This window comes from Hippocampus zosterae, chromosome 5, assembly GCF_025434085.1.
Source record: "Hippocampus zosterae strain Florida chromosome 5, ASM2543408v3, whole genome shotgun sequence".
NCBI lineage: Eukaryota > Metazoa > Chordata > Actinopteri > Syngnathiformes > Syngnathidae > Hippocampus > Hippocampus zosterae.
The window spans coordinates 4,875,439-4,891,808 of record NC_067455.1 but is presented as its reverse complement, the minus strand read 5'-3'; the positions used below and the strand labels follow the sequence as shown (position 1 = coordinate 4,891,808).

Here is a 16,370-nt window from a genome sequence, read left to right as displayed (position 1 = left end):
TCTCATTGTATGATTACTTGTACACAACAAATTGCTGGATGGCTAGTTTTGAAATCGGTCAACTACAGTAGTTTGTTCAAGAGTGAAAACAGGGAAACAATAATATTGCAAAATAGCTACATTATTTATTACACATGAAATTTGACATGTAGTTACAAATTTTGGCAATGATCATGCAAGTTGAGATGCTTTATTTGCTTCTGCCGGCCACATAAAATGATGTGGTGGGCCGGATCTGGTGCCGGGGCCGTGAGTTTGACAAACCGTGCTCTAGACTAAAAAATACATAAATTATATACACACACATCTGCCCCGCATTTTGGGTCAATGGCTTGAATTGCTCAATTAAATAATTGGATGTTGTCTATAGCATCCTCACCGAAATAACAGTGAAGATTTTACCTACATTTTGCTAGTGCTGCAGTAGTTTCATTCTTTAGATGGAAATTAAGCCCACGGCTTGTTTATTAATCAGTGATCAGTCGATCTGAGGCTGGTTTTGATCATTTTGTATCACGTCCGAATCGCCACTCAAGCTGGCCACGTTGCTATTGACAACCCACAGACTTTAAATTACGGCACATTTGTTTGTTGGCTTTGCACACAAGAATTTGAAAAACAAAAATCACACGACAGCATTTCATTTCTCCAAAAGATTTATTCAAGCACTTTTCTTGTTTGCGGCTGCAACCTGTTGGGAGGAGAAACAAAGCGTCAGGCATCTTATAACGACTCCGGCAGGCGGCGGCGCTTGTGCATGTTAAGATCCACGTCTGCAAATGAAAACGCATCAACTTGCTGGGGGAGGAAGTGCCTCAACGGCTTGGTGCAACTGATCAAATGAAGCCTCTCGGCTCTTTTTTTTTATTCAATTTGCACGCATTTATCTCACTTGATGACCCGAGCACAATAGTGCATTCCAAACGGGGGACGTCTGAAAACAATGCCACGGGACCTGGAGTCATTACGGCCAAAACCAACGTTTTTCTGGTGCTGACACAAGAGTGAAAAGGCATTGCACATTGAGAAGGGTGCGTTAGTCACAGGGGCCCCCCCGCAACACGTTTCCTGCCAATTGTTTGTGACGGGTGGTGGGGGGCGTGTGCAAGCGCGCGTGTGCTGCTCGTCTGCTTCCTGCTCATTAGCATGCGTAAACAAGGAGAAAGCGCCATACGGACACCTCGCCAAGCATGAAGCGCCCGCCTAATGTTCACCCCCTTTTACCCTTGGATTAGTACAGCGCCACCTGCTGCCCACCCCTCCCCCCAGTTCTTGACAAGACCAGAGGGTGACGCGTTTCTTGAAATAAAAGTTAGACGCGCAACACAACCCACTTGACCGACGGGTAACGTTTGCGCAAGGTCAAGAGCTTGAATGAAGGAGTTACATCACAGTGAAAACGAGATTCCTTTCATGCTTTGACAAAATCCGAGCGTGACGCATTTCCACACGCAAGTGAGGCTAAATTTAGCAGGGAAAGAGGCCAAGAAGAGACTGTGGTCCACGATAACGGCAAATCAAGTCTACCTGTGGCATCTTTTAGAGGTGCAATAATTCATCATCAAGCACTGAGAAAAACTTCAAGAAAAAAAATTGTGGAGATTTCTGTCATTCCTGATCTGCATGAAAGCAGGTTGATCATTTTGAGCGGCTTCAAAATAAGAAATTTGCAAACATCTGCTCTTACTTTTAAAAAAAAAACATTCTGGCAAACAAAAACCACACAAATCCGCATGGTTAATCAATTGTAGTGGGCAGTATCGATCAGACGGATGCACAACAGACACACGACACTTAAAATGAAGAAAGCGCTTGAAGCATTTCTTGAAAATGGCCTTGCAGCAACCGCCGCTGTTTATATCCGCTAAGTGCCATAATCAAAGTACGGCGACGCTTAATGGGTGTTTTGTTCAGCTGCTTTGATTTGTGAGGGCAGCGTAAGGGGACTCAAAAGCAGGAAGAAACTTGTCGGCAAACTCCGAATGAATTTCATCAAATGCACGCATGGTAAAAACTTTTGGGGTCATTCCGCCCGCCCTCTGATCAGACTTTTTTTTTTAGTGGTTGCTCACCTGGCCGGCAATCCTATCCAGGTCTCTGGTTCCCTGGGAAGTTAGTCTGCGACCACTGGAGAAGGTAAAAAAAAAGTTAGTAAAAAAACGGGACACAGCTCAACCTCACAACAGGAAACAACAACACTAAAAAAAATGTATAAATGCAGACATTAGTTGTCAATCATGATATCCTTAAAAAGACAAAACGCCGCCGGCTTACCCATTGGGGTCCTTCTCGATCATCTTGAGGAGCTCGAGCGCCTGCAGCACTTTGCGGGCCACGTTCTTGGAGCCGACGCTGTAGTGGGCGGGACACACGCCGTTCCTATTGCGGCCGCCGTAGATTTTGGTCATGGAGCCCACGCCGGCACCCCCGCGTAGGTACAGGTGGCGAACTGTGGAGGCTGTGCAAGCAGCGTCAAAAGATTAGAAAACGACGGCAATGCGTTACTTCGCCATCGGGCCGCTGAGTAGGCCCCAGAGAGCAGACGATATATTCTTCAACTGATTGAGTGCACAGTTTGTCTCCGGGTGCAGCATCGCGCTTTGTTATGAGCTCGTTTAAAGAAAACTAACATTCGAGTCGAAGATTAATCCCACGAAATAAAGAAATGTCATTTGAAATATGATGTGATAGAAATATTATGGCGCATGGATCTCTGGTGAACACAGCAACTCGAAACAGGCTTTGTGAAGAAACATGCGGAGTTAAATATTTATAGTCGGGGCAGATCGAGGTAAGCACAAGTAAGGGAATTTGTGGCCTTCGGCTCACCTGAGCGCTTTGAGCGAAGGGGGCCCCCCCGTGTAGATGCCAAAAATCGTATTTGGCAGGCCGTCAATTGTCATGTCTCCGCTTTCATTTGTGATGGCGGTACATGTGACACATATGGTTTGAATTAATGGCTGGTTTGCTTGGCACGCACGCCATTCGGTTCGAGTCTGGACGCGGAGGGCCGAATTGAATTGGCTCGTTGGCTGACCGGCGCTCAACAGGCGGCAAATGCAAATCATGTGAACACAAGACATTTTTGCTGCTTTGGCTTCACACGTTAAGATCAGCAACGTGAATCCAGCCCGCGATATTCGCGGCTCATAAGGGGAGTGTCAAAAATGTGTGGAAAGTCGCCTTTGTTGGCCTGGCTTGGCTTTTATCCGACGCAAATAGCAGATGGGAACTTAACCGGTCTTCGGGATTTTTTTTAAAAAACTGCAGTATGAATAAGGACCGCCCTTAAATGGTTCTTTTAACGGTTACGGAGAAAGAAATTACTCAAATTATTTTTCACAGCCCCGCTTTGTTCAGCGGAGAGATCGGTGCTGTTGAACGGTCTGCGGCTGGATGGATGGAGGTCTTGAGGAGCCGACGATGAGAAGAAAGGAGCGTTGGCGCGGAGTGCCGATGCGGATTTGGAGCTGGGAGTCGCGGCTTGGAGTTTGAAGCGGATTACGTGGGACAGGAGAAGTGAACTAATCTCTTTTCGTCAATGGATGCTACAGCTTTGTGTTTGCTTTCAAAACTTAGCTTGTAGCAGACGTGTGCACATTTTCACCTCTGATCCACTGGAGAAAGGAAACTTTGATCCTCTCCTCTTTCATTTAAAACTGCTTCAGACAACAAAGTGTATGCAGAAAATTGGTGAAGATTGCACGACTGCCTGTGTCCGATGTGTTGTGTTGTGTTTTTTTTTGTTATTTTGACTTCAAAATGGCGCCGCGAGAGTGGCTGCCTTTCCAGCAGCTCCCATATTTTGTTGTTCTACTTCTTCCTTTCATAACTTTGCTGCTGTGAATTGGGAATTTCTCCATTGTGTGACTAATAAAGGTTTTTCTTTCTCTTTCTTTCTTTTCTGACCGATTGATACAACGACATGATACAGAGCACTTAAAAAAAACCGTCCATTGTGCCGTCCAAACCTTCCATGTTATTTTGATGCGTGACGAAGTTTGGCTAAAAGTAGCTGCGACTCTCCCTTCCTCAGCCCCACCCACTCATTCTCAGCGCACCGTCGGTTGGCGAACATGTGGCGCAAAGTCAGCGGCTTTCAAGGTTCCAAGGAATTAGGTTTTATTAAGGTACGCTCACGCGGTGCGAGCTCGGCGTCCTTTACATGGAGTTTGCCTGTTGCTACTGAGGTAGCATCCGAGCTTGTCACTATTTCAGCGCGACTGACCCGTTTCCTTCCAATACAACCATTAAACCAATGTACAAGTTTGATTATTCTTGGTTTGAGTGGTTATGCCCAGAGATCAAAGAGGGATGATGGCGCAAGTCGTCAGTAAAATTGTTGCTCCACACATTGTTTGCCTTCACACTGAATAAATGTTTTCCAAAATGTTAAGCAGTGCAATGGTCAGTTGCCCAAATCCCATTTTCCCCTCTAAAAGATTGTTTATATATTCACCCAGCTTCTTGTCAGCCTGCAGACCAGGGGAGTGCCCTTATAGGTTTCACACCCAAGACAGCAGGGTGAAAAACTATGCACATATATTTCTGATTGGCCAAAGTTTAGCCATTGGTTTTGATGCTTGATTCAAATCCAGTAGACACTTAAACAGCTTTTTCCCTCTAGCCATTAACTCCTTACACAGTCACTTACATAGTCACTCTTCTTGCACCACAAAATGGTACTACAAAACTACTGGTATACTCTAAAATGGTTCAATGATTTTGTTGTTTACGATGATACTAGTGCAGCGTGTTATACCGGAGACAAATTCCTTGTGTGTTCTACATACTTGGCCAATAAAGATGATTCTGAATCTTTACCCGGGGATTGACTACATGCAAGCTGCAACTAGTTAAAAACATTGCACAAACAGCTCAACAGGAACAAGTTACGAAGTCACGATGAACTTCACCTACCTGCTCTGATGTAGAACCAGTTCTCATCACAGGGGGCCAACTCCTTGTGTTTGCCCAGCTTGACGAGGTCCACCCAGTCAGGCACCTTCAGCTTCCCTGATCTAACGAGCAAAAATAGGACACGTTTAGCTTCAGCACAACAAAAATCAAATTTAATGGAACTCCGGTTACAACCTTTTTACATGACACATTCTAAAATGCTAATGCAATTACAATGATAAAGAAAAAACATGAACAATTATGACATTGTACCACGACAGAAATCACAAGTGAGCTGTACGTGTGTGGAGATAAAAATGACTTCCACAAACCAAATCTTCATCAGCGGTTAAGGTCGGAAAACATGTTTGGTTTCCCCACGCAAAAAAAAAAACACCCATTGCCATTTCATGGGTATACACCGGTTGCTTACTTCTTCAGGAAGGCAGCCAGTGCAGTGACGAATTCCTGCTGGTTGACGTCTTTCACCGTGACACCTGGCATCTTAAAAACAAAAAAAAAAAAGCCAAGCAGCATTTTAGACTCCGGCATTATTAAGGGGTGGAAGGAAGCCCGATTTATAAGTATATGAAAGGTGTGCGAGCACGGCTGACAGTCCATTAGCCACGGCTCACAATGACAAGACCCCATTTTAAACGTTTAACTCGTTGTGATCTTAACTTCTTCAAATAATAGCGCAAGCAGAAATATCAACAACGGTAAATGTGCGCATTCGCATCTTTCAGCCGGCATTAGCTTCACGTGCAGCTCGTCCTCAGTTAGCATGTCGCGTCGCAAATTATTTTTTTTAGATGAAAGCATAGACACAGCTTCATTGAATCGGCACTAGTCCAGGTAGCGATTTCAAGCGCTGAACCGGACACTGCGGAAAAAGGTCGAGGCACACGATTTGATTCTGAAAAGGAGACCAGCTAGCAGGCCATAACGAGGCGGCATGGGAGCAGCCATTGCTAGCACCGCGAAGCACACAGCCTACTAAAGCTCCTAAACTCATTCATGCTTGCTGTTATCACATATAGAGACTCGCTTTTAGAGAAACAGCTTGTTTCGGGTAATTATATCCACGCATGGCGCGTACGCAAAGTTAAATTTGACTGAAATAAACGTAATGAAATGGGGAAAATAATGCAGAGCGTTTACCTTGCTTGTGGACAGCGAAGGGAAAGAGGGTACAACGGGGTTTCCCACTCGCGTTATCAGGGGGAAATCTCGCAGAGTAACGCGAGAATACGCCGACGTGGTGTTTTGGTCACACGGAGGAGAAGCTTGATAGCTCAGTTCAAAACTTTTAAATTCATTAAAAGATGTAAATTTGATTGTGTGATCTTCGGATGACATATTTGATTAAAAGGGAGGATGGTTCGATAGTAAGTCCTCAATTATAATAAAAAACAACTTTGTCGTGGGGAGTTGCTGGAGACCATCCCAGCTGACTTCAGGCGGAAGGCAGCTACGCCTTGAATCATTCGAATATTCAAAATTATTCAAAACAGAAATTTGATAGAATATAATTATTTTCGATTATTGATTCAGGATTTGTGCTCTCATTCATGCTGCCTGGGGCTTAACCCTTCATCCATTCCACTGGAGAATAATTTTGAAATTTCTCTGCTTGGGTGAATATTCAAAGCCAGATACCGCCAGACCTTGAGTTCATCCAAAGCAATTTGCATATTCAAAAAAAAAATTTTGTGTCGTTGCATGTTATGTATAATTGAACGAGCAGTCAAAGATCACACGGAATCATGCGGATGGTCTGAAGCCAGAGCCCAGGGGTGGCCTATGTATTCTTCAGGGACGGGGTGCAGACTCCGTTCCGCGCATCTGTCTCACGCTCGTTTACAACACGACCTTTTGATATTCTTCATCATCTTTATCAATTCCAAGTCAGACACACTTCCAAAAGCACTTTGCATGTTGATAGCAGTTAGCTTTGACAGTCCTTTGTGAACCTGAGTGTCTCATTTACATATTTCCCTGGCTGGCAGAGGTGGCGGCGTTGCCCTTTGCACATCTTGGACAGAAAGGGCATCCATGATACAACATTTACACAATTGATATGTTTGCACAGACAGGGGAGATAGATATGAGGCAGCTGGAGGTTTATAAATCAGGTTTAGTCTGTCGCACAGTTTTAGAGGTCTGTGCTGGGGCCGGGGGTATACATGCAGCTATAAAAGGGATACGTCGTCGTAGATTGAAGACAACCGCTTGTCGCCGCAAACAGGTAACGTCCATTTTTTTTTTCAATTTTGACCAAGGAACAGCCAGAACTCAGGTGATCTTAATTGATACATCAATCACACACACTAGGGGAGGGGTGTCACGATAGAAAACACTTCAAATGCTAATGCAAGGCTTGAAAGATATATATTTTTCTTTATGGGGAAGTTTTGCGAATAAATGAGGAGCATCTTTTAAATTTTGTGGAGCAATACTTTTTGCAAGTTAATCCCAAAGGCAAAGCTTTTATCAAAAAATAAGAATATGGCAATGTAACAAATGAATGATGATTTTTTTTCCCAATTTAAATAATGAAGACTTATTTCTTAAATTCACGTCAAACATATGCAAGCGGTAAACGGTTTTCTTTTCTAGGGGCAAAGCTAAATTAATTCGCAAAAAAATGTACTGTAATGTTATTTCAGAACATTTATTGTGCCGAACTCAAATGTCAAGATCAAACTTCAGGACTGTATTGTCAAAAAAAGTATATATATATATATATATATATATATATATATATATATATATATATATATATATATATATATATATATATATATATATATATATATATATATATACTGATAGGAGAAATATTTTATAATCAATAAGATTAATATAAATTTAAACTTATGGTCCATCGTAATTGACTGGCGTACACTGTAGCGTACCGTAATTCATTTGCGGGTCTGTTTCGAGAGCAGATTTTCTTTCCACAGTCCAACCACCTCTTAATCGACCTTCTATTTTGCTATTCAAAGCTGGATGTTGTCCGCTTGAACAAGGTTCCAGCCAGTCTGTGAAAAGAGTACTCGATCAGCCAACACAACTAACAATTGCGTAACAAACGCGTTCGCTTTATCGAACTTGGGTTAAATTAGCAGTTAGCATAGCTTCTCAGTCTTTCCTCTTCATCCCTTTGTGAGAAGGATATTTGTCAGAACAGAAATGTAGCTTATTCCCCACTTCGGAGGTAATGATTACAGACTTAGAAGCGACTCCACGATATGTTTAGCCGCGGCGGTAGCTTAGGTAGCGTGCGCTAATGTTCTGAATGCTAATGCTCATGCGACGTAATTTGCATGATTGGGCTTGAGTCTATTCAGAGTGTTGCGATGGGAAAGCCGTGGTCAAAAGTGCGCAGCTGCCTGTTGCGCGTTTGTATGGTGCTCACATTCTCACTGGCTCGCTTCAGTGACCTTTTCTCTGGCCTCGTTTCCAGCTCTCTGGTAGACCCATCAAAAATATCCTCCCGCTCCCTGCAACTTTGTCTGCCCCTGGACCAAACCATGTATCCCATTTTCTCCACGCATCTGCACCCACTAACTGCTGTTTTGTTTGTTTTGCTCTGCCTGCTGTTCCTTTATGTACATTCATGTGAAACTTCTGAAATCCAAATAAGAATGGCAGCAGCACGACGTGGCGAATTACATCCCATCAAATGCACAGAAGCTTTCACGCAGAGGAACGATCCAGTTCTGGGTTTCAAGATTGAAAAATACTGACTATTCAGTCCACAAATGTTGTGTTTTACAGCAATACCTAATCATATTTACAATTTCATGTGTACCAATGGATAAAATATCGAATCTTATTTTCACTTGAATCATGCTGCGACGTACTAATGACCCGTCAAAAATATTTTTACCGCAAGCTTAACTTATTTCAACCAGAGGCACGCATGCACTTGTGAATATGGTTAAATACTGTTGTAAAACATGATGTAAGATAAGATAAGATATCCTTTATTTGTCCCACACTGGGGAAATTTACAGCCTCCAGCAGCAAGAATGTATGTAGAAAGAAGAAAGAGAAAAAAAAAACAACAAACATCTTTCAATTAAATGCAATATGAACACAAAATGGATAAATCGCAGTACTATTTACAATTTTCCTTCACATCATTTAATTACTATTAGTATTAAAGTCGGGCGGCCCGGTAGTCCAGTGGTTAGCACGTCGGCTTCACAGTGCAGAGGTGCCAGCTTCGATTCCAGCTCCGACCTCCCTGTGTGGAGTTTGCATGTTCTCCCCGGGCCTGCGTGGGTTTTCTCCGGGTGCTCCGGTTTCCTCCCACATTCCAAAAACATGCGTGGCAGGCTAATTGAACACTCCAAATTGTCCCTAGGTGTGAGTGTGAATGGTTGTTTGTCTCTGTGTGCCCTGCGATTGGCTGGCAACCGATTCAGGGTGTCCCCCGCCTACTGCCCGGAGACAGCTGGGATAGGCTCCAGCACCCCCGCGACCCTTGTGAGGATCAAGCGGCTCGGAAGATGAATGAATGAATATTATTAAAGTGTGCGTCAGCATATACGCTGTATCCTGTTTTGTTTTTGAATGATGTGGCGGTAGCCGACTGTCTTGCTTGCTTCAAACCAGGAAAAGGGAATGTGCGTTGCGAGTTCCTTGCCGCATCGCTTGAAGAAACGCCCGCATCTGTCAGACAATCAGACGACAGTGACATCACAGCCCTCTTCAGCCTGCGTTCTAGAACGAGGTTGGGGAGGGCTTCTGGGGAAGGGTTCCATTGTAGCCTCGAAAAAGTGACCAAACAGGACAGAGCTAGGCTGCTTTCACACGCTCGAGACATACCGAGGTCTTCCATGAAGTCTGTTGTTCCAAACGATGGACTCGTGTGCAATTTTGCGGACGAATTCCAAAGTGTACAGCCGTTTGTCGACCAATCTTCCACCGTCCTCCCATCCTTCTCTCCATCAGTGTTAGCTGCAGCCTTTTAACCCTGCAAAGCAGACGTATACACGGGATTCATTCATTCATTCATTCATTCATCTTCCGAGCCGCTTGATCCTCACTAGGGTCGCGGGGGGTGCTGGAGCCTATCCCAGCCGTCTTCGGGCAGTAGGCGGGGGACACCCTGAATCGGTTGCCAGCCAATCGCAGGGCACACAGAAACGAACAACCATTCGCACTCACACTCACACCTAGGGACAATTTGGAGTGTCCAATCAGCCTGCCACGCATGTTTTTGGAATGTGGGAGGAAACCGGAGCACCCGGAGAAAACCCACGCAGGCCCGGGGAGAACATGCAAACTCCACACAGGGAGGTCGGAGCTGGAATCGAACCCGGTACCTCTGCACTGTGAAGCCGAAGTGCTAACCACTTGGCTGCCGGGCCGCCCGTATACACGGGATATTCACCGAAATAAGAATCAATCGCTCTTTACGTTTCCATACCTCCTTGAAATGTTTTGCTTGCTTCACTCAGGGCATGGAATTCCTGTGGCTCTACTCCCTCTGCCAGTGCATCGTTTCGGTAGCCGTCATAGTGGTGAGCGTGAGGTTATGCATGGCGGTCGGCGTGATCCAAAGCGCAAGACCGCAGCACGTGAGCGTGTCCTGCTGCCTCGGCCTGTGCCTGGGCTGGGTGGGCGCCATAGGGGGCGCGCTGGAGATCCCCGTCATCGTTTTCCTCAACCTGAGGACGCCGCAGTGCTTGTACACTTGTATCACCCTGGTGTGCTGCCCCCTGCTGGTGAGGCAGTTTACCATGTGCCTGCTGGTTCTGCTCACGCTGGACTGCCACCTGCAGAATTCCTGGCCCAGCAGGTGAGTCCGCGTTTAGCAAATACATCAGCGACCATTACGGCACCTCCGAATCAATTTACCCGCAAACACATATTGTTAATGAAGTCATAAACGGCGCTCATTATCGCTGTAAACGTGAAAACGGAGTTTGAACGCGTGGGAGGCCGGAGTGGACAAACAAGCTGCTCTATGCAGTAAATGGAGAAAATCGATATAAAACAAAAGAGAAAACGGGCCGTAAACATGCCAGGATGAGTCATGAGGGATCCGCGTTACATCCAGACCGCTCATCGCGACCCGGGACCGTTTCCGTTGCAGACTTTGCTTGACTTGCTAGCTGAAGATGTAAGGTTCAGTAAATATGAATAGGCGGAAACAATTTATTTATTTTTAAAATAGAACTTTTTTTTGTGTGTGTGTCAAATTGAATTTGTTCACAGATGGAGATGTTGAGGTAATTTGAGTGTTTTTTTTCTTCATTTTTACATACAAAAAGATTTATGCATTTTCATTCATTCATTCATTCATCTTCCGTACCGCTTGATCCTCACTAGGGTCGCAGGGGGTGCTGGAGCTCATCCCAGCCGTCTCCAGGCAGTAGGCGGGGGACACCCTGAATCGGTTGCCAGCCAATCGCAGGGCACACATAGACGAACAACCATCCACGCTCACACTCACACCCAGGGACAATTTAGAGCGTTCAATCAGCCTGCCATGCATATTTTTTGGAATGTGGGAGGAAACCGGAGCACCCGGAGAAAACCCACGCAGACCCGGGGAGAACATGCAAACTCCACACAGGGAGGCCGGAGCTGGAATCGAACCCGGTACCTCTGCACTGTGAAGCCAACGTGCTAACCACTGGACTACCGGGCCGCCTTATGCATTTTCAGATTTTTCTAAAAACATTTGAACCTTGATCAAGACCATAAAGATATCCAGAAACAAAATTACCAGAAGTCTTTAGAAATTATTGGAATGGGAATTTCAAACTTTATAAATAAATAGAGGGCGGCCCGGTAGTCCAGTGGTTAGCACGTCGGCTTCACAGTGCAGAGGTACCGGGTTCGATTCCAGCTCCGGCCTCCCTGTTTGGAGTATGCATGTTCTGCCCGGGCCTGCGTGGGTTTTCTCCGGGTGCTCCGGTTTCCTCCCACATTCCAAAAATATGCGTGGCAGGCTGATTGGACGCTCTAAATTGTCCCTAGGTGTGAGTATGAGCGCAGATGGTTGTTCGTTTCTGTGTGCCCTGCGATTGGCTGGCAAACGATTCAGGGTGTCACCCGCCTACTGCCCCGAGACGGCTGGGATAGGCTCCAGCACCCCCCGCGACCCTAGTGAGGATCAAGCGGTACAGAAGATGAATGAATTAATGAATAAATAAATAAATAGAATACCTTGATCATGATGTTGCCATAGTTACAACCGAGTTAAAGTAAACCAAGTAGCCTCATCCGTCTACAGGCAGTAGGCGGAGGACACCCTGAACTGGTTGTCAGCCAATCGTTAAAGTAAACTGTTTGCTCTTTTAGCTCCTTTTTTAATTTTTTTCCAAGGAAAATGGCTGCAAGCAAACCTGATACGTTTTTCCGTTCCTCGGCGTGTAATTCTTGATCCGTTTGCGTCCACACCAGGTACTCCACTCTGGTCACCCGTCAGCGAGCTTTGTGCGTGGTCCTTCTATGCTGGATGGCTTCGGTCCTGACCTCGTTCGGCCAGTTCATCAGCTCCGACGTCCTCGACAGGTGGGCTCGGAAGGACCTGGATCAGCACACCGTCGACCTCGGCTTGGACGGCAACTGGAGCACCCCGTCACCCGGTCTTACCCTTGCCCCCAAACCCCCCCACGACCGCGTGGTTATCGGGAAGCACCTTCCCTATGGAGGCTTCCTGTCCAAGTTTTACATGGAGGACTTGCGCAATTTCACCTACGCCGAGCTTCACAGTAGCCACTGGGGTGATGGCGCCCCGGACATCATTCTGAGCCCGCAGTTCTTGGTCTACGTTCACGGAACGGCTGTGTTCACGCTCCCTTTGCTTTTCCTGCTGTTTTTTTACCTCGATCTTCATTGCAAGAACCCCAAGCAGGTTAGTCAGTCAGATGCCTCCAGGAGTCTCCGTTCCCTGGCTCTGTCCGTCTCCTTCTTAGTTCTGCTCTGCCTGCCGCTGCAAATCGTCCACGCCGTCTTGCTCTTCACCCCCAGTGCCGTCCTCCCCTCCTGGGTTCACGCCGCGGCCGTGTTCTTTTTCCAGTTGTACGGTCTTGTACCCCGGGTTCTTTTCACTCCTCCTGGGAAACAAGAGAGCGACGAGCGGGCGGCGTTCGCGCTCTCTGCTCTTCCGCCACCCACGGCGAAGTCTGTTCATAAGAGCTTTTGTGAAGCGGCGCACGCCGCTACGTGGGCCTCGGCCAAAAACTCCCTGAAAGCAAAAGTGTTCCCCGAAGTCTGAAATCCAAAGGTTTCTAAAAATTGCGCGAAAAGGTCTGAAATCGAGATGGTTCCTCTGCCCATATAAACAGAGCTATTTTAAAATCTACTTAGCCGCACCGATTATAATATTGCATCGCAACTTTCCATGCCAATTTGTTATCCAATCAATGTGGATGCAACGCTGTCCCTGCTTGGATCAGAAATGGACACAAACACTGACCAACGTTAGTTTTCCCTTGCTTGACCCCCCCCCCCCGATCATCATCCCAGTCTCATAATAGAAATGAAAGAGTCCTCCTCGTTAATTTCGATGTAGCTTGCTAACTAATAAACAGGTGGACAAACACAAAAGTGATGTGAAGGACTTTTAACGAAACACCGCTGCATACAAAGGGTTGGACATGGAGAAAAAATGTGTCAGACAAAATTAAAGATCCTGATTTTTTATTTCAAATTTTTTTTTTCAACGAATCTTAAAAATGTACTTTGAGCCAGTGAAGGGAAGCCGGAATTGGAGTTATGTGCTCCCGCTTACAAGCTCCAGTTACTAGGAGGAAGCAGAATTTTTGGACCAATTGGAGACGTTTGAAGAGAAAAGTGTCTGACTCCAAAATAAAATACCGTTAAAGTCCTCCAGTCAAGTATGGATTACGGTTTCAAAATGCCGTTGAGGAAGGAGATACAAACAAATGCTAACTCAGATTTTTATGATGATTCGCTTTTCATTTTTTCCTGTTTTATGTCCCTTTTGACTTCGGAAGGAACTGTTCCGACATGGCGGGTAGTGCTGTTCCTCTATCCCAGGCATGTCCAAAGTCCGGCCCGCGGTCGAATTTCATCCGGCCCTCGGCCCCTGTCATAAAATCAGTGCCGTCTGGCCCGCAGGTTGGGCGCAATGGAACAACGTGTTGCATTGACTGAGGTCTCGTAGACTGGTGAGTGATGTTTCATAGAGTACTGCTTCCCTCTAGTGGCTAAATGAGTAATAGCATTCACTAAATGGGTAATAGCATTTAGACACTAGAGGGCATCACTCACGAGTTAACAAGACATCACTCCGTGTTTTATATTGACTGATATGTCATATTTCAAATGATCCTTGCAGTTGTGGATATGCGTATTGCTTGTTCATTTCCCTGTTGTTCGAGTCAAAGCTTTTGTGACTATTGAAAAGTCATGGTGATACATTTTATGTTTCAAATCAATCAATTTGCACTCAGGAGACTTCTGTTTAAGAAAAAGTCAAGTGAATAAGCAGTTGCATGTGATATCAGGTATATCACATGCAACTGCTTATTCACTTGACTTTCAAATGAACCAAAAGAAATTCTTAAGATTGTTGAAATTAAAATAAAAATGGAAATGTGAAACAGACTGGCTTACTCAAATTTGTTGAACAATATTGTTGTTCAATGTAAAGAATGTCAGCCAAGGTCTCGGCCCCCCGACATTTTACCACATAAAATCTGGCCCCCTTGGCAAAAAGTTTGGACACCCCTGCTCTATCCCTAACGCGCCAACCAGAAAGTACCCCGCTTACGACGAAATAAGGCATTTTCCTTTCTGTACAAATTTTTATGTATCGACCATTTTTGGCATTTACGTTACCATGAAAACAAAGTCGCCACCCGGGAATGCAAATGGTACAATCCAAGATGTCAATTTCTTATGCTGGGAACAGCTTGCTATTTCAAAAACGGATTGCCAAACCTTCTAGTATTTTTCTGTATTTTTTTTTGGGGGGGGGGAGCGTATTTTCCAGTTTTGACCTCACTCTCAACATTTGTCTGTAATGAAGCCTTACCATGTGCGCGTTGCTAGCAGCAACGTTGACTCAGAAGGTATCACAAAAAATAAACGGAGCAAATTGTGCCATTAGTTCCTGTGTTGTTATTGTTGTTGTTGTTTTTTTTTTAACGAGTCATTAACCTCATGCACAGACGCTCGGAATAGCTTGCAACTGAAAAGGCCACTTCATTATCGTCTCCCACGTCAAATGTCAGTCAGAAAATTAATCCGCCCGATGAGGACGGCAATCCTGATCACAGATGTCACTTTTGCTGCCGACGCCGTCCTTTGTTGTTGTTGTTGTTTTTTTTTTTCTTTATCTCCCCCGCGTGGCAAATTTCAAGTTTGTGTCAAGACAGCCACCCGTAATAAACATATGAGTGACAGCGTTTAATTAAACATTTTCTAATAACACGACGGTCCACAGAGCATGTCGCATTATAAAAGAGCGGAACATAATTAACCTGCTTTTGACACAATCTTCATGGTTGTTTTGATTACACTTGTAAATACAATGCTGATCTTTTTTTCCCTCATTAAAAAAAAAAAAAACAGAGGGGGCCCGGGCTCCCTCGCTAATTGGATTGTTCATCTCGAACCGTCATTGATGTGCGGGAGAAAAACATGAAAAAGAATATTATTATTCTCTATGCCGAGTTGTACTGCTTGTGATGTTTTTTTTTTCCTTCACTCCCCCTTTGTCACGTTCCTCTTTTGTCTTGATATTAATTTTTTTTTCTTCGCATTGTGCCTTTACTGGCCACCGTATTAGGCACAAAGATTTACCATCCATCCATTTTCTGAACCGCTTAATCCTCACTAGGGTCGCCTATCCCAGCCGTCTTCGGGCAGTAGGCGGGGGACACCCTGAATCGGTTGCCAGCCAATCGCAGGGCACACAGAGGCGAACAACCATTCGCACTCACACTCACACCTAGGGACAATTTAGAGCGTTCAATCAGCCTGCCATGCATATTTTTGGAATGTGGGAGGAAACCGGAGCACCCGGAGAAAACCCACGCAGGCCCGGCCGGGGAGAACATGCAAACTCCACACAGGGAGGCCGGAGCTGGAATCGAACCCGGTACCTCTGCACTGTGAAGCCGACGTGCTAACCACTGGACTACCGGGCCTTACCGTGCGCATTAACCCACCGGGATTGTACCTTTGGCCACAATGCAGGATTGCGCTGAAAGTAAGTCATTTTAAACTAAAAAGAAAAAACTTGAATGTAGTTTTGTTTCGGTGTAGCTGCCGGCGGCAGAGCACGCTCCGCTCGTTTTAATTTCTGAGCGCGGCCTCGCAGAACCTCATGCTTCAACTGTTTATTTTCCTTGTACTGCCTGATGAACCGGACTCGACTCCATTTTTTTTTAGGGCACTCTGAATAACTGAACGGAACATTAGAATGGTTATGGGGGCGACAAGGTCTAATGTTCATGGTCTCGGTTTTTGTA

At 45.3% G+C, this 16,370-nt stretch overlaps 2 protein-coding genes across 2 annotated transcripts; one reads left to right on the top strand and one right to left on the bottom strand.

Moving 5' to 3' along the window:
- Window positions 1–638: 638 nt before the first annotated feature.
- Window positions 639–6,286, bottom strand: LOC127600633 (40S ribosomal protein S19-like). Its single transcript, XM_052065329.1, has 6 exons — window positions 6,061–6,286; window positions 5,333–5,403; window positions 4,921–5,021; window positions 2,275–2,458; window positions 2,073–2,127; window positions 639–691 (listed from the first exon to the last, which is right to left on the bottom strand). The coding sequence occupies exons 1-6, from the start codon at window positions 6,256–6,258 to the stop codon at window positions 662–664; spliced, it is 639 nt and encodes a 212-aa protein (XP_051921289.1). The 5' UTR covers window positions 6,259–6,286; the 3' UTR covers window positions 639–661.
- A 4,026-nt stretch (window positions 6,287–10,312) lies between these two features.
- Window positions 10,313–13,144, top strand: LOC127601208 (adenosine receptor A1-like). Its single transcript, XM_052066271.1, has 2 exons — window positions 10,313–10,714; window positions 12,328–13,144. The coding sequence occupies exons 1-2, from the start codon at window positions 10,377–10,379 to the stop codon at window positions 13,142–13,144; spliced, it is 1,155 nt and encodes a 384-aa protein (XP_051922231.1). The 5' UTR covers window positions 10,313–10,376.
- The last annotated feature ends 3,226 nt before the right edge of the window (window positions 13,145–16,370 follow it).

Coding starts and splice junctions, on each gene's coding strand:
- LOC127600633 (XM_052065329.1), bottom strand. CDS start 6,258: ATGTCATCCGAAGATCACACAATCAAATTTACATCTTTTAATGAATTT. Junction 5,404..6,060: donor CTTCGCTGTCCACAAGCAAG/GTAAACGCTCTG, acceptor TTTGTTTTTAAG/ATGCCAGGTGTCACGGTGAA. Junction 692..2,072: donor TGGATAGGATTGCCGGCCAG/GTGAGCAACCAC, acceptor TCCTCCCAACAG/GTTGCAGCCGCAAACAAGAA.
- LOC127601208 (XM_052066271.1), top strand. CDS start 10,377: ATGGAATTCCTGTGGCTCTACTCCCTCTGCCAGTGCATCGTTTCGGTA. Junction 10,715..12,327: donor CAGAATTCCTGGCCCAGCAG/GTGAGTCCGCGT, acceptor CGTCCACACCAG/GTACTCCACTCTGGTCACCC.